General features: G+C 39.7%; 1 protein-coding gene across 1 annotated transcript in view; it reads right to left on the bottom strand.

The window, feature by feature from the left end:
- Window positions 1-231: 231 nt before the first annotated feature.
- LOC117438181 (chromodomain-helicase-DNA-binding protein 1-like) overlaps window positions 232-27,021 on the bottom strand; it is a 50,028-nt gene continuing 23,238 nt past the window's right edge. The window contains 17 exon segments of the mRNA XM_034073650.1: window positions 232-1,186; window positions 1,385-1,580; window positions 2,495-2,552; window positions 2,756-2,852; window positions 8,103-8,281; window positions 16,091-16,231; window positions 16,654-16,911; window positions 20,373-20,498; window positions 20,865-20,987; window positions 21,978-22,128; window positions 22,208-22,346; window positions 22,937-23,067; window positions 23,805-23,846; window positions 25,804-25,964; window positions 26,182-26,217; window positions 26,219-26,294; window positions 26,296-26,360. Coding sequence (XP_033929541.1) covers window positions 823-1,186; window positions 1,385-1,580; window positions 2,495-2,552; window positions 2,756-2,852; window positions 8,103-8,281; window positions 16,091-16,231; window positions 16,654-16,911; window positions 20,373-20,498; window positions 20,865-20,987; window positions 21,978-22,128; window positions 22,208-22,346; window positions 22,937-23,067; window positions 23,805-23,846; window positions 25,804-25,964; window positions 26,182-26,217; window positions 26,219-26,294; window positions 26,296-26,360 — 2,343 coding nt within the window. The 3' untranslated portion in view covers window positions 232-822.

The raw sequence follows: 27,021 nt of genomic DNA, 5'->3' as shown, positions 1-27,021 counted from the left end.
ACAAAACATGTATCTGAAGCATCCAATAAAACAAGGGCATTAAATGAAATAAAAATGTTGCATTTCCTCATTTTTGTATTCTCAACAGTGATTTCATACAGATATTTTATTAAAAATTGTTAGTACTTTGTGACTTTGTTTCATACTTGTGACAAGGCCTGAGTTGGTGTGGAATGGAACAAGGAAAAAAAGAAAGCTCATTCAAGTAGTTTGCAATAATTTTCAGCCATTTATTTTGTTTTGTAAAAAGGCATTATTACAACTGATCACAAACAGGAGAAATCCTGGGTACTTTACGGCTATAGGTACAGAACTTAAATATTCAAGCTTGTGATGAAAAGCGGCAATGTGGTTGCAGTGTACAACGTAAAGAAATAGCTTTGGAAAGCGAGCCGAAGTCCTTGAGAACTCTTTACTAAGAAAACAAAACAAACTCTTAATTCTTTCCTGAAATATGACCACAGGTCAGTGTTTAAAAATTCATTTAGAAACATAAATTGAACTGTGTTCAGCCTAAAAAGTCTTATAAGACCCAGTCTGAACGGGGCAGTGTTGAGGTCCCAGTAAAAGTAAACATTTTCCATTTCTTAAAGAGGGGAAAAGGAAAAAAAAAATAAGTTCCACAACATGTGCAGCATAAACTTTAAATACAAAAATATTTTTCAATTGTTGGGATAATAGATCATGCATTCTGGAAAGAAGTAACAATACTGCTACTGACAGAATACCCAGTCCATATCTTTCAAGTCACATAAGGCTTTCAAGTCACTGTGTAGCTTACTGCATATGGCTAAAAGAAGGTCCAAAAAAGGGCAGTCTCTGTTAAGTTCTCTGGCTACTCCATGTATGTTCAGGTGTACTTTTATGATCTGACGAGTGTTCAAATGGAGATCTGTGTCCTAAAGGAGACCTTGAACCATAAGGAGACCTCTGATCTAATGGTGACTTTGGGCCACTACCAGAAGCTCTGTGGTCCATTTGCCAGTCTAAGTGGTACCTATAATCTTTGGAAAAATTATGATGGCCGTACTCTGAAGTGGAACGGTGAACTGAAAGTATCCTGTGGTCTGAATGGGAACGGTGATCTGAATGAGGCCGACTGTCTTTTAAACTTCCTTCCAGGTTTGACCTGTGATCTCTGCTCCTGTGGTCATCCAACTTTCTATGCTTATTATCACTATAGCATCTGAAAAGATTTACTTATATTAGTATGACTGAACACATAGTAAGAACTACAGTTATGTCAATTAAGTAGAACTGCATTAGAGAAATTTCTTTGCAATTCTGCATTACTCAGAAATGGTACTTTGGTACTTACTACAAGCATACTGTAAAACTAGGAAGGGAATTCTTAACAGATTTTACAATTGCTGAAGCAATTTACCTGCTGTCTTGTTTATAGTGATCCCAGTCTCTGTGGTCTTTTCCATTGCTGAAGGATGAATAGGACCTTTTCCTAGAGTCACTTTTCTTACGAGCATCTCGCTGATGATCATGGTATTGTGGCAAATGTCTATCAGAAGAATAACTGTCCCTGCTGCTGTCATCATGGTTTGTATTCTCTTTCAGTCTTTCAACATCTGTTTAATAAAGAAGAGGTTATAAGGAAGTCTCATACACAATACATTTTTTCTTTATCAATTCAAACAGCACTTCTACCTGTCAGATTTAAAGCTATGTGAAAGCGGAATTATAATTTGAGAAAAACAAGATCTAAATAATAGAAAGATGAATGCACTAATGTGAGTGAACTGAAAGAAACCTCAGAAGTAAATAGAAGGCAAGCAAGCTAGACATATAGATATGTAGGGTTGAAAAACTAAAATTTTCCACCTTACAGACTGGGGAGGTCCAAATGAGCAGTGAATAGAGACCAGGTACTCTAGTAGAGCAATTTTAAACAGAATAGTAGGAAGTTCCTCTCTAAGGAGAGATAGTCCTCGCATGAACATCAGTTTTAGAGGTACACCTTGCTGCTGAAAGGTTTTTAGTGGCATTACTAAAATACATTATACTAATTTTAAACCCACGATAACATACTCAAGGTTTTACATAACACGATATACAACCAAGTATTATAAGAAGGCAAGTGTGGGAGCATAGAAAAACAGTATTATTGTCAACAGTAAAAGACATCCCATATAACTGGTTGCTAACCATGTCATCAGGGAATATCTTTCTTATGATAAGGTGACATTACAACTGCTACAAAAAGGTATAGAACCTCCAAGAAGTGTTGAGCTGGCCATTCTCCCTCCTCAAAATTAAATACAAAAAAAGAATGGCCAAATAACTTGCTACTAAAATCAGTAAGTACCAAGTTCAGTCTGTGCTCAGCTGTATTTCATCAGCAAACGAGTGAAGTTACACTAAGTCAGGCTATCCCTATGATATCCAGCAATATGGGAGTTCTAGGAGACAGTTTTAAGCTTATTTCATTTTCCATACCATCATTTAAGGTATCCAGCACAATAATGTGCTCAAGATTTCTTACCTGGATTTCTAATTACACAGGTACTCACATTGCTGCTAATATTCTGATCGCTGTGTTGCTAAAAGAGACAAATACGAAAATTGTCATTGATAAATCCCAAAGTTGCATCTGAATTCTTCAGAAAATGTCCTAACAAACAGACTAGTTTACTATACAGTAGAATACACTTCAAATGTACTGAGTGTACTCAGTTGATACTTAATAAAGCAATTATAAACTTAGAATATATATTTGTATATTTAGAGAGCCTGAAAGTGTTACCTGAGATTCTTGACGTTTTTTGACTGCATGTTTATACAGCTTGTGCAGCTTTCTGGCATCAAATTCTGTAAACTTAGAGACAAAAATCCACAAGTTTCTGAGGAAAAAGAAAGAGAGGTTATAATTCTTCCATGTATTAGTTCTTATTGTATTATACAACAGAACATGGACTTAATTATTTCAACAGTACTTCAGTAAACTGAAATCATTATAAAGTCTGATACACAGAATATTACTGTGAGAGACCGAACTGAGATCGCATTCCACTGTCCATTGTCTCAAAGATTGCTGTGCGAAGAACTGGGATAAGACTCCACCATCCATTATTGGTGTGAGGAACTGAGATCACATTCCACTGCCCATTGTATGCGATCAACCAGGAATGTGAAGTAGGTACTTCCCCCTAACACATAATAAAAGGGGACAAAGGTAACCACCAGAGTAGCCACTCACCAGCGAAGACTATGGATCTTCAGGACGCCACTGGATCCATGGTTTTGACTATCTCTCTGCACTATCTGTTGCAAATGCTTGCTTAATTTCTATCCCTTTTTCCAAACTGTCCTATTGCTACTAAATAATTATATTTTTAATAATATTATTTTTACAACAGGTATCTTTTTATAATAAACAAATTGATTTATTTCGGTACTTGACCTCGTTTGTGCCTTAATTTCACTCTGGGGATCATGAACAAATTATTTCTGACACTTGGTTTTATCCAGTCGGAACTTGACAGTTACCTAGCTGCACAGTAAATAGTACTTAGCTGTATTTCAAGCATTTGAGAAATTAATTCCTTTAGTAATTTGTCATTTTCTAATATTTATTACAATGACTGCAGAATGCAAAGTGCATGAAAAGTAATATTCTGTTAATAGAATTATTTGTGCAATTGCATAAAAACATAATGTTCAATTTCTTGTGCAATTCTTTTGAGAGACTGTTTGAAATATGCCAGAAAACTTGAGTATTTACTACTCAATAAAGATTCTTCCAAACTTGAAATCTTGAAGTGTAAGAAATTTGACCTACATTACTCATTTCCTAGATATCAGTGCCAGGATTTTTCTACAGAATTCCAAAGCCTGGTCAAAGCTTTTGAAACCAAGTGAGAAATCTGAAAGACGATGGAAATAGCCTGGCAAATCTTTTATCCTAATCTATGCTATGAAAGAAGAAACAAAAACAAATCAACTCTTAAAGACAATGCCAGCTCTAAATTCTTTTAACAAAGTTTACAGGTGGAGTGCTTAAAAAACTAAAGAATACTACCAGTTAGTGTTTAGTTAGAATCATAGAATCATAGAATAGTTAGGATTGGAAAGGACCTCAAGATCATCTAGTTCCAACCCCCCTGCCATGGGCAGGGACACCTCACACTAGTTCAGAAACATCTCAAGTTTGTAGGCTCAAGAAGCATCTATCTGCTCTTTCACTGTGATGATTGAAACATGTCGGGGTTTAAGTGCAGTCAGTAACCCACGCAGCCCGCTCGCTCACTCCCCCGCTTTCTCGCCTCCCACCCCACCGCTCCCGGAGGGACGGGGAGGAGAATCGAAAGAATGTAACTCCCACAGGTTGAGATAAGAACAGCCCAGTAATTAAGGTATAACACAAAACTACTACTGCTACCAACACTAATAATAATAATGATAAGGGAAATGACAAGGGAAGAGAATACAATACCACCCGTCGATACCCAGCCCGACCGAGCAGTGAACTAGCCCTTCTGGGTAACTCTCAGTTACATCCTGGGCATGACGTGCTGTGGTATGGAATACCTCTTTGCTTAGTTTGGGTCAGGTGTCCTCTCTCTGTTTCCTCCCAGCTTCCCCTCTTCCCTGGCAGAGCGTGAGACTCAGAAAGTCCTTGGTCAGACTAAATATTTGAGCAGTAACTAAAAACATCGGTGTTATCAGCACTGTTCCCAGGCTGAAAGTCAAAAACACGGCACTGCACCAGCTACTAAGAAGGAGAAAAAATGGCTGCTACTGCTAAACACAGGACAGTATCTAACCCTTATTCCATACCATTCACGTCATGCTCAGATCCCACATTTTCAACATACCATCACTCTTACATACATATATATATATGAATATATATACATACACACACAAACACACACACAGAGATCATTCCTTAGTGCATGGACCAATCCCTATAAAGCTGCTGAGTCCATTCGGTCCATGATGTCAGGTTCCACCTCTTGTAACGGTCTTTTCGGGGGGGGAGAGGCTGTGTGCGGTGTGGGATCGGTGCCTGATGATGCTGATCGTTATTTTACCGCAGAACTCGTCTGGTTTTATAAAAGTTCATTCTCTGTTGGGATGATGGTTGGAGGGAAGTCAGAGCCAGTCGCTGGTGACCTGAAGACATCTAGCTGGTGGGCTATAAAAGTATTACATAGCAGGCAACAGCATACAATTAAGTTCATTGGCTGTTTTCCCCTAAAATCAAATCCCCTTGAGGTATACATCGGACTTACTCATCTTCCCGCATCACCCACCAAGGACATCCAGGTCCCTGAGCAAAAGCAATCCCATGAGTGGGTTTGCATTTACCTGAAGCAGGAATAACCCAGACCGTCTTCCCCAGCAAATACTTTATGTGCACCACAGGAACTTTGTCCCCCCCTACAGTATGCAAAAGTTATGACTGGGCTGGAGCAGCCCTGTTGGCAGATCCTCTGGTGTTGACCAACCGGGTGGCTTTTGGTAAGTGTGTATCCCACTGTCCGAAAGTCCCACCACCCATTGCTCTCAGTGTAGTTTTTAACAGCCCATTGTACCGTTGGATTTTCCCAGAAGCTGGCACATGGTACGGGATGTGATATACCCACTCAATGCCATGCTCTTTGGCCCGAGTGTCTATGAGGTTGTTGCGGAAATGAGTCCCACTGTCTGTCTCAATTCTCTCTCGGGTGCCGTGTAGCCAGAAAATCTGTTTCTCAAGGCCCAGGACAGTATTCCAGGCAGTGGCGTGGGGCACAGTGTACTTTTCCAGCCACGCAGTGGTTGCTTCCACCATGGTAAGCACATGGCGCTTGCCTTGGCGGGTCGTTGGGAGTGTGATATAGTCAATCTGCCATACCTCCCTATATTTATACCTCAGCCATTGTCCTCCATATCAATGAGGCTTTAACCATTTGCCTTGTTTAATTGCAGCACATATCTCACACTCATGAATAATCTGGGCAACAGTGTCCATTGTTAAGTCCACCCTCGATCACGGGCCCATCTGTATGTTGCATCTCTGCCTTGATGGCCTGAAGTGCCATGGGCCCACCGGGCCAAAAGTAATTCACCTTTACATTGCCAATATAAGTCCATCTGAGCCACTTCAGTCTTAGCAGCTTTATCCACTTGTTGGTTGTTCTGATGTTCCTCAGTGGCCCGACTCTTGGGTAGATGAGCATCTACGTGGCATACCTTCACCACCAGGTTCTGCACCCGGGCAGCGATATCTTGCCACAGTGCAGCAGCCCAGATGGGTTTACCTCTGTGTTGCCAGTTGCTTTGCTTCCAGTGCTGCAATCACCCCCACAGGGCATTTGCCACCATCCATGAGTCAGTACAGAGATAAAGTACTGGCCACTTTTCTCATTCAGCAATGTCCAAGGCCAGCTGGACGGCTTTCGCCTCCGCAAACTGACTCGATTCACTCTCTCCTTCAGTAGTTTCTGCAACTTGTCGTTGAGGACTCCATACAGCTGCCTTCCATCTCCGATGCTTTCCCACAATATGGCAGGACTCATCAGTAAACAAGGCATACTTTTTTTCACTTTCTGACCGTTTATTATATGGTGGTGCCTCTTCAGCACACATCACCTCCTCCTCTGGTGACATTCCAAAATCCTTGCCCTCTGGACAGTCCATGATGACTTCTAGAATTCCTGGATGACTGGGATTTCCTATTCGAGCTCATCGTTTAATTAGCGCAGCCCACTTACTCCACCCGTCGATACCCAGCTCGACCGAGCAGTGAATTAGCCGTTCCCGGTAACTCCCAGTTACATCCTGGGCATGACGTGCTGTGGTATGGAATACCTCTTTGCTTAGTTTGGGTCAGGTGTCCTGTCTCTGATTCCTCCCGGCTCCCCCTCCTCCCTGGCAGAGCATGAGACTCAGAAAGTCCTTGGTCAGACTAAATATTTGAGCAGTAACTAAAACCATCGGTGTTATCAGCGCCGTTCCCAGGCCAAAAATCAAAAACACAACACTGCACCAGCTACTAAGAAGGAGAAAAAATGACTGCTACTGCTGAACCCACAATAAAACATTATAACTTTGGCCTAGAGGTTTGCAAAATTAGACACAACCAGTCAATGGTGTGCCAATGACATCTGCATAAGAAATATTTAATGAAAACCTTTACTAAATTCTATGTCTTATTAGAAAGATTAAATACATATTTTAATAATATATATATGGTACTGTAGCATTATTATGAGTTAATATTATAGCTGCTCTACTATGGATTTCCACATGAAAAAAATGTGTTTATCAAGGTGTCTTTAAGACATGGGCATTGTTTTTGTAATTCAGTCCACCCTAATATTTTGAAGGAAGTATAAACAGTAGAAATATTCTATATTAAAAACAGTCTGCAAGGAAATTAAATATTTGACTGTCATATATGGAAGTGCAGGATAGATTTGCACCCATAAATGATTAATGTGAACATTATCATAAAACTAACTCCGACTGAATTAAGAACATAACAACAAAATATAACAGGTTTATAAACCAACATTTTCCTTGTTTCTTTCTGAAGTTATCACCTCACAAATGCACAAGAACACTTAAAACTCTTCTTTCATTTTAAAGTAATATATCTCTGTGTATGGTATGCTAAATGTTTTTTATAAAGACATAATTAATATCTGATTGCATTTTAGAGTATATTTTGAAAAATAATAAAGGATTCTGCACCTCAAAATCATTCAAGCTTCAACACACTAATTTATAATGACATATTTTTAGCATGAATAAATAAAAAACCCAAAACAAAACTAACTTCAAAGTTGAAAAAGCCAGATACTTTAATGATAAAAACTCTTTTCCACAAAACACTAAATATACTCTAAATACAGTTATTTTCTGTTTGCTATTGGTCTTAAGAAGATGACTCCACCTACTGGACAACATGCATTGCTATGCAAGTATGAAAAAGTGAATCCATTAAAAGCTGGAGCCATCTTTTTGTAAGTCTTTATTTGATACAACAGAAAAATACAAGAAAGGGAGAAGAAGAAACAAGAGAAATAATTAAAAAATATTCTGCTTAATAGAAGCTATTATGGATTTTCCTTTTTCAAGAAAAATAATACAGAATAACTTACTTCCTCCATTGTTTAATTTGTTCAGGATTTGTATACTCCTTTAGACATTCAGTAATGTGGTCCCCAATTTTTATTAGGCACTGTCTAGTATGCTCAAGCTGTTCCCTTTCAGAAAGGCCTTTCTCTGGTCTATCCAGTTGCTTCAATGCTGCTTTGACAGGCCTCATTCTTTCTTTGCACTATAAAATATAAGAAAGGAATACATTAATTCAAAGGAAAATAAATGATAAAAATTGTAAAACATGACCCACCCTTACTGTGCTATTTATATAGGCAAAGACAGTACTGTTGTAAGCCAAATGCAAAACAAGTCTTTGCTAACAGCTTTTTTAGTTGTACTACAAGGTTACAGATAGAAAAAGTAGTAATTTAAATCCAGTTGAAAATTTACTCCTATATGAAAACATTAGATTGTATGTAACAACTATTAATGATTTAAGAAAGCACTACTTTAATATAAAAGATTTTCTCAGGGAAAGGAATTACTATAACTAGGTTTTACAATAATGGCTTCAATTTTCAACACAAGTATGTAGGACAAGTCTTATTTCACTTTTTAGGATACTGAAAGTGATACAAACTCAGTGTAAGGATTAAGTATGAGAATATTAAATATATTTTAAGTAGATTGTTGTGGTTTAAAGGAAACTGGCAACTGAGTACTGTGCAGCTGCTCACTCACCCCTTGCCACTTCCCCCCTCCCTTTGTGGGATGGGGAGGAGAACTGAAAGAATTTAAAACCTGCAGATTGAGATAAGAACAGTTTAAAAATTAAAGTACAATATACTACTACTACTACTAATGGAAATAACAAGGGGAGAGAATCTAAAGCTAGAAGGGGAAAGGAAAAAAACCAATAAGCAGCAGTGTGTTACTGGCATAAAAACCAATAACCATCAGTGTGTTATCAGCATTATACTCAGACTAAAGCCAAAACACAGCACTGTACCAGCTACTGGGAAGAAAACTCACCTTATCACAGCACAAACCAAGACAGTATCCACCCCTTACTCCATACTAGTCATCTCACGCCAACTCTCACACTTCCCACAATCACCTTTCCTGTCTTTAGACAGAGATATACATACACACACAGATAACATTCCCTTAGTTTATGGAACATCCCTACAGAAGTTTGCTGCATTCATTCAGTCCACGACTTGGGGCTCCATCTGTGATAAAAGTCCTTCTAGGCAGGAAAGATAGATGGTGCGTGGTGTTGGACTGTTGCATGCAGAAGCTTGTTCCAATTCCATCACCTCTGCATTTGTCCCGTTTTGTCAAAGTTCATTCTTCATTAATGTGGTGATCAAAAGGGAGTCAGGTTCAGATACTCAAATCCAGAGTGGTGGAGATGTGTGCCACGAGGCATCCAGCGCAGCAATGGGTGCATAGCCACCATGGAAGCAACAATATCCAATGTTATACAGCAGTATACAGTCCAGTTCACTGGCTATTTTCACCATAGATTAAATCCTTTTGAGGTACACATTGGACTTAGCCATCCTCCCGCATTAACCACCTAATGCGACCAGTCTTCAAGCAAAAGCAATCATATGAGTGGGTTTTCCTTTGCCAGAAGCAGGAATAAGTCAGATTCTTTTCTTCAGCAGATTCTTTGCATGCCCTAAAGGAACTTTACCCCTTCCCCTAAGGTATGTAAAAGTTTTGGTTGGGCTGTGTCAGCACTGTTGGCAGACCCCCTAGTGCTGAATTTTGAAAAAATGTGTATTTCAGTGTTTGAAAGTCCCGCCACCCATTGCTCTCAGTGTAGTTTTTAACAGCCCATTGTATCATTCGATTTTCCCAGAGGCTGGTGCAAGATAGGGGATTGGATATAACCACTCAATGCCATGCTTTTTGGCCCGAGTGTCTATGAGGTTGTTGTGGAAATGAGTCCCATTGTCTGTCTCAATTCTCTCTCGGGTGCCGTGTAGCCAGAAAATCTGTTTCTCAAGGCCCAGGACAGTATTCCAGGCAGTGGCGTGGGGCACAGTGCACTTTTCCAGCCACGTGGTGGTTGCTCCCACCATGGTAAGCGCATGGCGCTTGCCTTGGCGGGTTGGTGGGAGTGTGATATAGTCAATCTGTCAGGCCTCCCCATATTTGTACTTCAGCCATCATCCTCCATACCAAAGAGGTTTTAACAGCTTGGCTTGCTTAATTGTAGCACATGTTTCACACTTGTGAATAACCTGAGCAGTACCATTCATTGTTAAGTCCACCCTCGATCACGAGCCCATCTGTATGTTGCATCTCTGCCCTGATGGCCTGAAGTGTCTTGGGCCCACTGGGCCAAAAATAATTCACCTTTATGTTGCCAATATAAGTCCATCTGAGCCACTTCAATCTTAGCAGCTTTATCCACTTGTTGGTTGTTCTGATGTTCCTCAGTGGCCCGACTCTTGGGTATATGAGCATCTACATGGCATACCTTCACCACCAGGTTCTGCACCCGGGCAGCTATATTTTGCCACAGTGCAGCAGCCCAGATGGGTTTATCTCTACATTGCCAGTTGCTCTGCTTCCATTGCTGTAACCACCCCCACAGGGCATTTGCCACCATCCATGAGCTGGTATAGAGATAAAGTACTGGCCACTTTTCTCATTCAGCAATGTCTAAGGCCAGCTGGATGGCTTTTGCCTCTGCAAACTGACTCAATTCACCCTCTCCTTCAGTAGTTTCTGCAACTTGTCATAGGGGACTCCATACAGCCACACTCTGTCTCCGATGCTTTCCTATAATATCGCAGGACCCATCAGTAAACAAGGCACATTTTTTCTAACTTTCTGGCAGTTTGCTGTACAGTGAGGCCTCCTCAGCAAGTGTCACCTCCTCCTCTGGTAACGTTCCAAAAGCCTTGCCTTCTGGCCAGTCCATAGGAGCTATGCTTCCATGCCAGCCACTTCTGAAGCTTCTCAAACCCCTTCATATTTGGCCAATATGTCTTTATCTTTTTCAGATGGAATATAGTGGGCCATCCTCTGTATCTCCAGTTCCAAAATCCAAGTGGTTGACCTAGAGCCGCTTTCTGCCAGAAGCTCCAGATAGGACCATTCTCCCCAGCTGCGGTGTAAAGCATATTTTTCACATCTTGCACTGTCAGGAATTTTCCAAGGGCTACCGCATGAACTATCTCTCGTTTCATTTTTTCAAAGGCTTGTTGTTGCTCAGGACCCCATTTGAAATTGTTCTTCTTCTGTCACGTTACAGAGAGGGCTTACAATCAGACTGTAATTTGGGATGTGCATTCTCCAGAACCCCACAGCACCAAAGAGAGCTTGTGTTTCTTTCTTATTAGTTGGTGGAGACATTGCTGTTATTTTGTTGATCACAGCTACTGGGATCTGGTGACATCCATCTTGCCATATTATTCCCCAAAATTAAATCTCCTGTGCAGGTCCCCTGACATTATTTTGTTTTACAGAAAAAAAAAAGGCTTTCAGAAGCATTTGGATTATTTTTTTCTTTCTCAGAAACTTCTGCTGTATCACCTCACACAATGATGTCAACAAGGCATTGCACGTATTCTGGAGCTTCCCCCCGAGTACTGAACGTCTCTCCAAGTAAAAGCAAAATGTGGCCAAATGGACTGAGAAAAAATGAATTGGAGATATCACTTGTGGCATACCACTTAGCTGCCTTTGACTCCAGTTCATATTGAAGTTCTAATATGTCTGGTACAGCAGCGCTCAGCGGCGGCACTGGCCATATGGGGCTATTAGAGGGTGAGGAGGTCCTGCTGATCACTACTTTGCTCTCCTGTCTACAGATCAGCTTATGGAAGTGAATCGGGAAGTCTCGGTTGGTGCGATATTGCCACCAGTGCACTGCTGTGTTCCTTGACCTTCAGCAACCCCACAACAGAAGGGTCCTCTGAGAGACCAGGCAATGTGGGCAGCTGCTTAATTTCCTCCATCTCCAAGGCAGCTATACCAAAAGCCCATCGGTACCCTTTTGGGTCTTTCAAGTACCCTCTCCTGAAATAATCTCTCCTGAAAGTATAAAAAATGTAAAGAACTGAAAACCTGCAGGTTGAAATAAAAACAGTTTAATAAGTAAAATAAAATACAGTGATAATAGAAAAGAATACCAATAATAACAATAATGAGAATAGTAGGAAAAAAACAAAAGAAATGAAAGTTCAGAAATCACAAGTGGTGCACAATACAGTTGGTCACCACCCACCAACTGATACCCAGCCCGACCTGAGCAGTGATCACTGCCTTCCACATAACATTCCCTAATTTATACACTGAGCATGACATGCCACAATATGGAATATCCCTTTGGCTAACTTGGGTCAGGTGTCCTGTCTCTGCTTCCTCTGGGCTTCTTGTGCCCCTCCTCACTGGCAGAGCATGAGAGACTTGAAAAGTCTTTGATCAGGGTAAGTGCTACTTAGCAACAACTAAAACATCGGTGTGTTATCAGCATTATTCCCAGACTAAAGCCAAGACATGGCACTGTACAAGCTATGAGGAAGAAAATGAACTCTATCCCAGCTAAAACCAGGACAAGATACTTTCTGAAACAATTCAACTTGGCATTCAACACAGGATCGGCATTCTTACTCTGAGCAGTTTATAAACCCTACTTCTATGCAGATACTGACAGAAACTGAGATATATAGGATAAACTTACTTTAGCTGTGCCTAAACTAGTAACAGTGATGACAACACAGAGGTACCCATAGATATATTTCATATGTGCATTCTTGAATTTTCACACCAATTCAAACATGCCAATAGTAAATGCAGATAAACCAGTTAGCATATTTTAAATTATAGACACTTGCTTGGCAATACCTTTCACAGAATCATTAGGGTTGGAAGGGACCTCTGGAAATCATCTAGTCCAACCCACTTGCCACAGCAGGGCCACCTAGAGCAGGTTACACAGGAACACATCCAAAAGAATTTTGAATGCCTAAAGAGAGGGAGAATCCACGAGGCCCCAGGGCGGCCTGTTCCAGTGCTCTGCCACCCTCAGTGTAAAGAAGTTCTTCCTCATGTTGAGGTGAAACTTTCTGTGTTGTAGTTTATGGCCATTGCTCCTCATCCTCTCATTGGGCACCACTGAAAAGAGTCTAGCACCATCCTCCTGGCACCCGCCTTTGAGATATGCATTAATGAGACCCCCTCTCAGTCTTCTCTTGACTAAAACAGACCCAACTCCCACAATCTCTCCTCCTAAGAAAGATGCTCCAGACCCCTGAACACCCTTGTGGCCCTCCGCTGGACCCTCTCCAGTAGCTCCTTGTTTTTCTTGTACTGAAGAGCCCAGAATTGAACACAGTACTCCAGATGTGGCCTCACAAGGGTTGAGAAGAGGGGAATGATCACCTCCCTCAACTTGCTGGCCACGTTCCTTCCAAGGCACCTCAGGATACCACTGGTCTTCCTGACCACAAGGACACACTGCAGGCTCAGTCAACTTATCATCTACCAATACTCCCAGATCCTCCTCAGCTGAACTGCTCTCTAGTAGGCCAGCCTGTACTGGTAATTGGGGTTCTTTCTCCCCAGGTGCCCATATGCTTGCCCTTGTTGAAGCTCATTAGGTTTTTCTCCTCCCAATTCTCCAGCCTATCAAGGTCTGGCTGAATGGCAGCACAGCCTTCAGGTGTATCAACCACTCCCCACAGCTTTGTGTCATCAGCAAACTTGATCAGGGTAGACTCCAGCCCTTCATCCTTGTTATCATTGATATACAAGTTGAATAAGACTAAACCCAGTCTTGATCCCTGGGGAAGACCATTGACTACAGGCCTCCAACTGGATGCTACTCTGCTGATGTGTGAACTCTGCCATTCAGCCAGTTTTTGATCCACTTCACTGTCCATTCATCTAACCCACGTTTCCTAAGCTTACCTATGAGGAGGTTATGGAAGACAGTGTCAAAAGCCTTGCTAAAGTCAAGGAAGGTAACATCCATTGCTCTCCCCTCTTTGACCCACCCTACAATGTAATCATAAAAGACTATCAGATTGGTCAAGCAAGATTTACCCTTGGTGAATCCATGCTGACTACTCCTGATGACCTTCTCTTCTACATGTGTGGTAATGACCTCCAGAATGACCTGTCCCATCACCTTTCTAGGGATGGAGGTGAGGCTGAGTAACAGTAGTTTCCCAGGTTCTCCTTCTTGCCATTTTTGAAAATGGGAGTAACATTTGCCTTCCTCCAGTCATCAGGCACCTCTCTCATTCTCCATGATTTCTCAAAGATGATGGAGAGCAGCAGATGAACAATATCTGCCAGCTCCCTCAGCACCCTTGGGTGCATCCCATCAGGGCCCTTGGATTTATAAGTCTTAATTCTGTCTAGCTGATCTCTAACCCAACCCTCTATGACTAGGGCAAAGTCTTCATTCTCCAGCCTTTTTACTTACCTCCGATTTCTGGGACTCCTGAGAGCCATCTTCAGCAGTAAAGACTGAAGCAAAGGCAGCATTCAGTAAGGCGGCCTTTTCTGTGTCTTCTGTTACCAGGACACCCATCTGATTTAGCAGCGGGCCCACATTTTCCGTCATCTTCCTTTTGCTGTTGATATACTTGTCGAAGCCCTTCTTGTTGTCCTTGATGTCCTTTGCCAGGCTCAATTCTAAGTGGGCCTTGGCCTTCCTTGTCATATCCCTGCATACCCTGATGACATTCCTATAGTCCTCTCATGTGGCCTGTCCCTTTTTCCACTTCTCATAAATTTCTTTCTTCTGTTTGAGATTAACTAGGAGCTCCCTGCTCATTCATGCAGGTCTCCTGCCCCCTTTGCTTGATTTCTTCATCATGGGTATACACTGGTCTTGAGCTTGGAGGAAGTGGTGTTTAAATATCAACCAGCTCTCTTGGACTCCCTTCTCTTCTAGAGCCCTATCCCATGGGATTCCTCTAAGTATGTCTTTGAAGAAACTGATGTTAGCTCTTGGGAAGTTTAAGGTTGGAATTCTGCTTACTGTTTTGCTTCCCCCAAGCAGGATCCACCATCTCATAATCGCTACAGCCAAGGCTGCCCCCAAGCTTTCCGTTTTCAACCAATTCCCTCTTGATTTGTTAGTACAAGGTCCAGCAACACACCTTTCCTCCTTGGCTCCTCTACCACTTGTAACAAAAAGTTATCTTCCATGATGTGCAAGAACTCCCTGGACTGTGTGCTGGGCCATGTTGCCCCTCCAAGAACTAACTGGGTGGTTTAAATCCCCCAGGAGAACCAGTGCCTTGGACTGTGAGGCTATTTCCAGCTGCCCATAGAAGGCCTCATCAACTTTCTCCTCCTGATCGGGTGGCCTATAGTAAACACCCACAACAGTGTCTCCCATATTAGCCTCTCCGTTAATCCTCACCCATAAACTCTCAACTCATCACATTCAGTCACAGTGGTAAGGTAAAAAGATGAAATGCATACGTTTACCTGTCACAAGTTAGACAAGAAGTTAAATGAGTTAGCCTCAACAACCCACAGCAGTAATTTTCATTTAAAAAGGTAAACATGCTAATTATACTACATTTGACCATGGCATAATGAAGAATATACCTTCCAGAACAGATTTGTTCCTTCCTCTCTCTAATGCAACAAGTCTGTAATACTTCAAGCGCAACTTTGAAACTTCATTTCTCGTTAGCTTACAAAGAACAAAGAGGTATTTGATAAGGCCCAGCCAGACACTACAGCAACTGCTTTAAAATTCATTCACTTCTGTCCTTTAAGAAGCCGTATCCATGAATTATTCTTGAGGATGGATCTTCACAGTCTGTATTTTAAAACTATTCAGTGCACAGACAACTAGACAAATACTCTTCACTATACTGCATGAATGCAATAAAATAGAGCTGCTGACTTTAGTATAGTGTCGATAAACCTTCACAGATCTAATCTTTTACTGGCAAGAGATATCTGTGTTATAAAACCTAATAGCAGAATCAAGAATATCAGAAATTGTGTTCATTTAGCATATCAAGTGTAAAAAAGTTATCAACAAGGGACATACCACACTGAATGTCTTCTGATCCAGTTCTTCAGATTCTTCAGATATAGGAACTGGTTCACTAATTGCAGTAATATGAACTGGAATATCCAACAGTGAAACTTTTCTATTTTTTTCTTTATTTTCAGATTTGATTTCATTTACCTAAGAACAAAATATGAAAATGTATCTGATAAGCAAACCTTATTTGGGGGCTGGAATTATACTGCAATTAGGCAATCACTGTAATTTCTGTATTCTCTTCAATAACAAAAAAAAAATCTGACATTCAGTGACAGCACCTTTACTTTTCTCTCTCTGAGGGATAGAGGAGAATGGACAAATTTCTTGCACCCCTTGTACTCTCAAGTCCCACTAAGCTATGCATCTTAAAGGGGCAATTTCCTATTTCAGTTGCCTGCCCTTAGAGTTACAAGTGGCAAAAATAAAACTTCAAATGATGAAAAAGATTTCAATGAAATGAGAGCTGTAAAGTAAATGATTCAAAATACCTTTTCTACTCAAAATCATTCACAGAATCCTGTTGGCCTTTTCTAGTACTATATAAGAAAAATAAACCTAGTTACCTTTACTTCCTTTGCTTCTTTTTCTTTCAGTGTGGATTCTTTTAATTTGTATTCTCTCTTTTCTTTAATATTTTTTAATTCTTTCTTATCCTCTTTTTCTTTTTTCTCCCTTTTCAAATCCCTCTTATTTTCTTTTTCCTTTGTCTCTCTTTTTTCTTCAGCTTCCTTTTTTATACCAATATCTGACTCAGGCTTTTCTTCATTTTCTTCTTCTGCTTTTATTTTTTTATGTGGATGCTTCACTGTAACAATCTCATTCTGCAACACACAAGCATATATGTCATCAAATTGATTTCCTAACTATACAAGTTTTGTAACTATCAGGTTAAAATGCACTTTTTATCTGTGTGTGATCTCTTTAGACTTCGGTTTAACACCTATCAAATGGAGCTGGATGCAGTTATGAAACAAAATGAGGAGTACTCATTTCCTTGATGTGACACAAAACAAGTACTGATTGGGCAGGGGTAATGGGGGGTGTGAGAAATTAAGTCCATTTAACTTTCAAATCCCCAAAGAAATCTGCCCCTGTAAAAGGTAAAGCTGCAAAGAGCTAAAAAAAAATAAGGAAGTAGGCATCACAAGACTGAGCTGATTTTTCAGGCTATGGTGATGGTTAAAGACCTGTGTTCTGCTTAGCTTTGTTCCAGTCACCTTTTACTGACCACAAATTAAACATTTATAGCTACAGGAAAAGGGAAAATAGTTCCAACCTTCTTTTTTCCAGCTGTTCTGAAGAACCTACTGTTCTTTCAGCTACTTCAAAATGAGAATATTAGGTGCATCATGGCCCCTAAATGTCATCTGTTGTTTTTTTATTGTTGTGTTTTGTTTTTTTATTTCTCTCTAGTGGTTTCTGCTGTGTGATAAATTTAAATAAATGACCCAACAAAAACAGAGGACTAAAGGAATACATAGAATCATAGAATAGTTAGGATTGGAAAGGACCTCAAGATCATCTAGTTCCAACCCCCTTGCCATGGGCAGGGACACCTCACACTAATCCATATCACCCAAGGCTTCATCCAACCTGGTCTTGAATACCGCCAGGGATGGAGCATTCACTACCTCCCTGGGCAACCCATTCCAGTACCTCACCACCCTAACAGTAAAGAATTTCTTCCTTATATCAAGTCTAAACCTCTGCTGTTTAAGTTTCAACCCATTACCCCTTGTCCTATCACTACAGTCCCTAATGAATAGTCCCTCACCAGCATCCATGCAGGCCCCCTTCAGATACTGGACGGCTGCTAAAGAGGACTCCACGCAGCCTTCTCTTCTCCAGGCTGAACAGCCCCAACTTTCTCAGCCTGTCTTCATATGGGAGGTGCTCCAGTCCCCTGATCATCCTCGTGGCCCTCCTCTGGACTTGTTCTAACAGTACCATGTCCTTTTTACGTTGAGGACACCAGAACTGCACACAATACTCCAAGTGAGGTCTCACAAGAGCAGAGTAGAGGGGCAGGATCACCTCCTTCGACCTGCTGGTCACGCTCCTCTTGATGCAGCCCAGGATACGGTTGGCCCTCTGGGCTGTGAGTGCACACTGCTGGCTCATGTTCATTTTTTCATTGACTAACACCCCCAAGTCCTTTTCTGCAAGACTACTATGAATTTCCTTTTTGCCCAACCTGTAGTTGTGCCTGGGATTGCTCCCACCCAGGTGTAGGACCTTGCACTTGGCATGGTTAAACTTCATGAGGTTGGCATCAGCCCACCTCGCAAGCATGTCAAGGTCCCTCTGAATGGCATTCCTTCCCTCCAGTGTATCAACCGAACCACACAGCTTGGTGTCAGCGACAAACTTGCTGAGGGCGCACTCAATTCCATTGTCCATGTCAGCGACAAAGATATTAAACAAGAGCGGTCCCAACACCGATCCCTGAGGGACACCACTCGTTACTGGTCTCCAGACGGACATTGAACCGTTGAGCACAACTCTTTGAGTGCGACCATCCAGCCAGTTCTTTATCCACCGAGTGGTCCACCTATCAAATTGATGACACTCCAATTTAGAGACAAGGATGTCGTGTGGGACAGTGTCGAACGCTTCGCACAAGTCCAGGTAGATGGCGTCAACTGCTCCACCCCTGTCCATCACTTTTGTAGCCCCGTCATAGAAGGCCACCAAATTGGTCAGGCAGGATTTTCCCCTAGTAAAGCCATGCTGGCTGTCACCAAGCACCTTGTTGTTTTTCATGTGCCCTAGCATGCCTTCCAAAAGAATCAGCTCCAAGATTTTGCCAGGCACAGAGGTGAGACTGACTGGTCTGTAATTCCCCAGGTCATCCATTTTCCCCTTCTTGAAAATGGGGGTTATATTTCCCTTTTTCCAGTCGTCAGGAACTTCACCCGACTGCCATGATTTTTCAAATATGATGGCCAGTGGCTTTGCAACTTCATTCGCCAGCTCCTTCAGGACCCGCGGATGGATTTCATCAGGTCCCATGGACTTGTGTACATTCAGGTTCTTAAGATGGTCTCGAACCAGATCCTCATGTACAGTGGGCCCAAGGTCTTCGTTTTCACAGTCCCTGCGTCCGCCTTCCAAGACTCGGGTGCTGCGGTCAGAGCCTTTGCCAGTGAAGACCGAGGCAAAGAAGCCATTCAGAACCTCAGCCTTCTCCAAGTCCTGTGTAGCCAGTTCTCCCAAAAGCTTCCAAAGGGGGCTTACATTGTCCTTAGTCTGTTTTTTAGCCGCTACATACCTATAAAATCCCTTCCTATTATCTTTAACATCCATTGCCAAGTTTAGCTCCAGTTGGGCCTTAGCTTTCCTAACTTGGTCCCTAACTACCCTGACAACATCCCTGTATTCATCCCAGGCCACCTGTCCTTGTTTCCACCTTTTATAAGCCTCTTTTTTCTTGTGAATTTTTCTCAGCAGCTCCTTATCCATCCAAGGAGGTCTCCTGGCCCTCCTGCTGCACTTCCTTCTGGTCGGGATGCAACACTCCTGAGCCTGTAGCAGGTGATCCTTGAATATTAACCAAGAGTCTTGGGCCCCCTTGCCCTCTAAGGCTATATCCCATGGAACCTTGCTAAGCAGGTTCCTGAAGAGCCCAAAGTCTGCTCTCCTGAAGTCCAGGGCAGTGAGCTTACTGCACGCTCTTCTCACTGTCTTGAGGACCTCAAATTTGACCATCTCATGATCACTGCATCCAAGACTTCATAAAAACATAACAAAGTTAAGTGGTCTATTAGTATAATGAAAACCCTGAGATAAACAGAAGCATTTACTAGCATGTCTGAAAACATCATTTATTCGCACTGTTCTTACTAATCAAGCTTGATTTTTTTTCCTGAGCCTGAACTTAAGTTGCTACCTGAAGAATCATTATCAGTAGTAATAATGGGTTAGTCAGAAATGTTAGTTTTATCTTCAGATAAAAATTACATTAAAAATTGCATTTCTAGCAGACACAATGCTCGTCTTTAAAGAATATTGAAATTGCACAATGTCACTTGTAACTGGGTGGCAACCTTATTTTATGATGTCATAATTTGGAAAACTAATCATAATGTCTGAACTACAAGCTTATTAAATTAAAATAGATATAATCTTCCATGTGATTATATTGATGCAATATTAACTACCACAGAAGGAGGATGCCATTCAAGTGCTTCAGTTTTATTAAGTCAAACAGAAGATCAAACAGAAAGAGCGTTACTAATAGAAGCAACTGAATAGCCATCTTTACCATATGAATGACATTTACCTCGTTATCTTCATCAGATTTTTCTGAGGGTGGTGATGAGGAATCACTTTTTATTTCTTCTTTAATTTTTGCAGCCTTTGTTGCTCTGTTCTTCTTAGTTCTTGTTTTCCTCCTCTTTAAATTGCCCTGAATGCAAATTAGTACCTTTAGTATGTCAACCAACAAGTGTCTTTGAACCACAGTTGCAGAAAAAGATTTGTTTTTTATGTTAAAGAAAGCGTGAATTTTATTTATTGCCACTAATGACCATGACTTTTCTCAGGACTGGAGACTGAGCCTAATGCAACAGTAGAGAATATATACAAATAAGAGAGAATAAAACAATATTAAACTTGCAATTCACTCCTTGAGGTAGCCTCATATAATATAATTAGCAATACGGAGAAAAATTACACAAAGCAAAGAAGAGTGGAAGTAAGAATAAAACAAGTATCTGCTGACATGCCCATAAACATTATGTTATCTCAGTACTGAATATCAAGCTTTACTTACTACACCAGTAAGTCTTTGTGCTTCTTTTCTTGCGAGGTCTTTATTCAGCAATTTAATGAGGTAATCTGCACGGGTCTGTAACTGCTTGGCTTGGGGTTTCTTATCTGGATCATCAGGTAAAATCTGAGAAAAGCAGTGGTAGTATCAACTAAAAGTATACATTATCAAATTAGGAAGCTGCTAGTCTTGAACACTGAGAACAGGAAAAGCTGAATTAAAAAAAAGGTAAAAAATAACCCCAATCCAACTATAACTGATCAATATGCCAACATGCTTCAAGGAATGAAAAATTTTTTTCCCCCAAACACACAAATAACGTAGTCTTGGAAATGGTCTCACAAAGTTTACAAGAAACTAGCCTCAGATTTTTGTTTCCACTCTCATAGTTTATCTAAAAAGTGCAGAGGTCCTATATTACTGTCATACACAGGTCTCCTAGCTCTGCTTTGTGCTTCTAAATGCATTAACTCATTACCACAGGATATTTCAGAAGCCACAAATATAAATTAGTGTTTCCATAAAACAAGCAACTAAATGGAAAGCAGGGGCAGGATATCATTAAACAGCTTTGTATACAACCCTGGCTCCTCAAATCCCAAAGTTACAGGTTGTTGGCAATGTCACTGAATTTGCTTCACTCCAGTCTTTCCCTATGTTTCTCACTACTTCTAAGCAGCTATTGCGCTAATTCTAATCTATTCTCTTGTTGCGAATGAGTTTCAAGCAAAGAAACCAGGAACAGGAAAACCAAAGTAAAACCCCAAAACAACCTTCCCTCCAAAAGATCGAGAATAAAATTAACAAAACTAGAGCATTTAAACTAGGAAAGCAAAAAACAGAAGAGAAAGAACCCAAGTGACAGAGATCCAAATAAATAGAAATACAGAAACATAATAGGTTCTAAGAAGGCATACATCAACTGAATACACAAAATCTTGAAATCTAATAATTTACCAGGATACAAAGGAGTACAACTGACCTAACTTCTGTGCATTTTCAGTTATCATAAAATAAGCTCTTTCAGTAATTGTTCTTATTAGCATTGTTACCTAAAAAAAAATAAATAAATTAAAAAAAAAAAAAAGCCTTGATGAAATTTTGTAGATGACATACCTTCTGTGTCAAACTGAGATCAGGGTCCATTTTTATCATTTCCCAGCTGCCATAGCCATATTCATAGATACCTATTAACAGATTGGAATCATCTTCCTTACACCAATCTATATCAAAATGAGCTGCCTTAGTGTGGCATGGGATGACATATCTAGTAGAAATAAATTAGAAAAATAAATGAGCGATCTTCTCAGCCTTAGCAAGGGAGAGGGGAACATGCCACACAATACCTTTTTCTTTCTTCTGGATCTGAAGGAATGGATTTGTGCAATGGTGCCAACTCTTCTTCATGAGAGATGACTAGCTTTGCATTCACCTGCACTCCTGATATTCGGAATGTTGGGCCTTTAACTTTCCCAAGTCTACCCACTTAAAATAAAGGACCAAATTATTAAAATATTTAGCCACTATGTGTATATTATATACAAGCACAAAAAAAAAAGTTTGATGCTATAGCAGCAGACGTTCAATTATAGTAAAAGACTTCTTCATAATCATAGAATCATAGAATAGCTAGGGTTGGAAAGGACCTTAAGATCATCTAGTTTCACCCTCCCTGCCATGGGCAGGGACACCTCACACTAAACCATATCACCATAATCTCAAGGTCTTCAAGATAATAATAGAAGACTAATTTTAAATTTCACAGTAAAGCAAAAGCATGCTACATTCTACTGCGACGATTCACTTAGGGAAAGTGGGGCAATAAACAAAACTAAAAAAGTTTTTACTACAATAATTTTTTTATATCACCTAGCATGTTAACACTTTGTTAATCTTTTCCGCTAACACTACTGTTCTGATTTAATCAGAGTGCAAGAATTATTATTAAAATAATTAAATTATTATTAAAATCAATAATTAAATATTATTTTAAAATAATTAAATTATTATTTAAAGTGACAGATCTCTTGACACTTTTTATTCCTCTCCTCCACCCCCCCCCAAACACACTTTACCTGCTCTTTCTTGTCCAAAGGAATTGTCATTTAAAGCCTTAATGCATCCATTATGTAAAAGTTCTCCCAGACATCTAAGGTCCATCTCAGATTTATCAACTAGCTCAGCATCTCTAGCTATAGCATCTAACCTGTAAGAAAACAAATATGTTTTTACAGCTCTAAAACTTTAGTATTATGAATGACTCCTTCAGATTTTGAAACTAGAGAAGTGAACATGTAATTTATCATTCACCCACACTTGCTACGCTGTGTACAGTTTTGATCCATGCAGTTAAAAGCAGCTATAGAAAAGAATATAGAAACTATAAAAAAAGAGTGTTTCATCACATAGAAGACAATACAACAGGAACTATAAAGGTCCCTAACTATACAGTTTTAAGTTACATTACTACACATTCTTTCAAACAGAAAAGGAACTACATAATAAAATCATATAGGCTATAAATACTATTAAAGAAAATGAAGGTGGGAAATTATTCTCAAAACGCAGAGTAATAGAGAAAGCTTAAAATAAGAACTGACAATGAGAAAAATGCAAAACTAGCAGTTAATCTGTTGAAAGCCTGTGGGTTTATCCATTGTATCAAACAAGAAAACTGAACAATTGTCACTAATGTAGATTGAACAAGACAGTACGTGAAGTATAAGAAAACCCCAAGCAGTCTTACAAAATTTAAAGATTTGGTGAACTGGCTGTCTACATACATACCACATATGAAGAAAGGGGGAAAAAAAAATAAATCATGTTATAGTCGAGGCAAAAGATTAAGCACATCATTTTCTCTTCAGTTTCTTGGTGCACTGTTCTAATTTTAATGAAAACAAGGTTCCAAGTTGCTATACAAACATAATAAAATAAGTTTACCTTTCAAGTGGGCCACCAAATTTTTTGTAACTCTTGATAAATCTAGTAACAGAAAATAATTTTGCAGTTAAAAAATGTATGCTTAACTACACTGGTTTTAAAAATGTATTTGTAAAGTCTTAGTACAAGGCTATGTGGACAATGCAAAGAAAATAAGAACTAGAGAGCAGGACAGCTTAGTATACCAAGATAACCCACATTTAAAGCCAGTTCTATTTGGCTTAATAACTGATGTAAATAAAGCAATAGAAGATAGAATTTATTTCAAAAATTACTAATTAGTTTCAGAAGACAAAATATTCAGCAATGTGATGTGTCTAATAAAAAAAACAAATGTGGATTTACAGTAAATTGAGAGATCAGAGATTATGTTAGGCCTCTCATAATAAAGAGGAGCTAGCTACAACTTTAAGGTGATTTTAAGACTTAAAGAAAACATAACATGAAAGATAAAGGAATGCAAGCACAATACCCCTGACAAAAGCAGCAAACAAAAAGCTGCTTTTTGTTTGACAAACATATGACAAAAAGCATATGTTAGATGAAAAGGAAACAAGGGTCTTTAAGGCTATTTATATAATCAAACATATTTTATAAGCTTTACATTATTTTAGAGAAGCATGAATGCTTGAATTCCAGAAGCAAAGTAGCATTTCACAAACCAAGCTATGTAAAGCAAAATAATTTCTCCTCCTTCTATCACAGAAGCATTTTTAGCACCGAATATTGATGGGACCAGCTGTACGAAATCAATTATGTATTGGTTTTTGATTAGATAAAGTTAATTTTCTTCAGAGCACCATACCTGCTAGTATGTTTTGGATTTTTGACCAAAGCAGTATTGCTAACACAGGGATGTTTTTGTTATTGCTGAGCAGTGCTTACACAGAGTCAAGGCTTTTTTTGCTCCTCACACCATCCCATCAGCAAGTAGGCTGGGGGTACACAAGAAGTTGGGAAGGGACACAGCCAGGACAGCTGACCCCAACTGACCCAAGGGATATTCCACATCACATGATGTCATGCTCAGCAATAGAAAGATGGGGGAAGAAGGAGGGAGAAGGGACGTTTGGTGTTATGGTATCTGTCTTAGAATCATCATAGAATCATAGAATAGTTAGGGTTGGAAAGGACCTTAAGATCATCTGGTTCCAACCCCCCTGTCATGGCAGGGACACCTCACACTAAACCATATTAGAACTAAACCATATGGCCTTGAACACTGCCAGGGATGGAGCATTCACAACCTCTCTGGGCAACTGTTATGCATGATGGAGCCCTGCTTTCTGGGAATTACCTGCCTGCTAAAAGGAAGTAGTGAATGAATTCCTTGTTTTGCTTTGCCTATTAAACTATCTTTATCTCAACCCACGGCTTTTTTTCTCATTTTTACCCTTCTGATTCTCTCCCCAGTCCCTCTGGGGGAGACTGAACGAGCAGCTGTGTAGCGCTTAGCTGCCTACCAAGGTTAAACCACAACAACTTATCAAAATTGATTATTTGTTTCTTTTAGTTTAAAAATCATTATATAACATTAATTCAATTACAATGGCAAGAAAATTAAAAAAAAAAAACCAAAACTCACTGAATCTTTTGTAGGTATTTCCATAAAAACGTGTCTATCGTTTCTTCAACTACAGTTTGTAGGTTAAATGATGGGAATTACAATATTTTGCTTGTGGGGTTAAAAAAATCCTCACCCATTTTAGAAACTGAAACTGTTTTTTAAAATCACTGCCTTCAGGGGATACAGGAAGAAGAATACCTACTAAAAGACTGTAAAACAACTGGAAACATTTTTCAAACCAAATGTTCAAATTCTGGACATAACAGTTCCTTATGTTAGCACCCCAAACTACAGAGTAAAGCCTTAAATGCCTAGAATAAAACTTTTTAACTAAGTTCAGGTTATCCAGACTGTTTTCCATATTTTCAAACTCTAAAATGATAAAAAAATATGTTTTGTCCCTTAAAACATGCACATCCCCCCACATCTTACCGCCTAATCTCTGCATCGCTAAATCCTTTAATATTTTCGCGAGGAATAGTTCGTGGTCGTCCACGTTTTCTTGGTCGTTTCCTTTCTGAGATGGAGTCACTATCAGATCCAGAATACCTTCTGCTCCTACTGTGTCTCCTTTCACTTCCATTAAAGCTGATCTGGAATTTCAGGTTAAGTAGTTCAAAGCTATGTGACTAAAACATTTTTTAATGTGTTATCTAGCCTGACAAAAATGAGGGAGGGAGTAGGTGTGGGAGGTGTCATGTGTGAAAATCACCCAACCCCAAAAGTACAAGCCAAAGAAGAGTAATGAAAAAACAAACTAATCATCACCACCAACAAAAACCAAAGTTAATTGGTCAACCTCAGAGATACCTGTTTTGCACACTTTCTCATCCTTGGGAGCATATTATATTTCTTCGAGCTCTTTTTGCCTTTCCTCCTCTTCTATTCGTCGCCGCTGGACTTCTGGAATGATTTCTTCCCAATTTCTTAAATTTTGTTTCTGGTTCCAACTCAATGTCATCTTCATCCATATTGGAAAAGTTAGCAACCTTATGTATTGGAACATATGTATTTTCACCAAATTAATACATGATTTTATTTAAACAAAGATTCGGTAATTAATATTTTAGGAAAACTTAGTTCAGAATGGCATCGTTCATTTATTTATATATACACAAAATGTACACATATAAAATGCTTCATGAAGCACTGTCTCTAATGAAAGTATTTTCATATATGAAATGCACATACTCCATGCAACACAGCTGAATATAAAGATGAGAATCTAAAATAGAAGCATTATGAAATGCCTCCCCAATAGTTGTGATTATTATTCATTTCCTTCAAAGCAGAAAGCAAGTCTAACCGAATGCCTGAGTTAATATGAAAGTATAATAATACAGAAATCACAATATATTGCAAATGAATGATTAGGAAAGTGATTTAATACTCTACTGATCTAAAAAACCTCCTGCACTGATTTAAACAAAACCAAGCAAAACAACACCAAACCTAAACAACAACAACAACAAAAAGATCCACCACACCACCCCCCCCCATACCATCACACACAATTTGGACCCACTTAATACTTTAAGTGTTAAGTGTTAAGCATTCTTTGGCATTCACATTTACATGGGGGATGAAAGGAATTTCTAAAAGTCATAAACTAAGAAATCCAAGCTTTATTCTCTGTTTTCAAAAGTACCA

The sequence above is a fragment of the Melopsittacus undulatus genome (assembly GCF_012275295.1).
Source record: "Melopsittacus undulatus isolate bMelUnd1 chromosome W unlocalized genomic scaffold, bMelUnd1.mat.Z SUPER_W_unloc_1, whole genome shotgun sequence".
Lineage (NCBI taxonomy): Eukaryota > Metazoa > Chordata > Aves > Psittaciformes > Psittaculidae > Melopsittacus > Melopsittacus undulatus.
The sequence above is the reverse complement of the archived record's forward strand: the minus strand, read 5'-3'. Positions and strand labels throughout refer to the sequence as shown.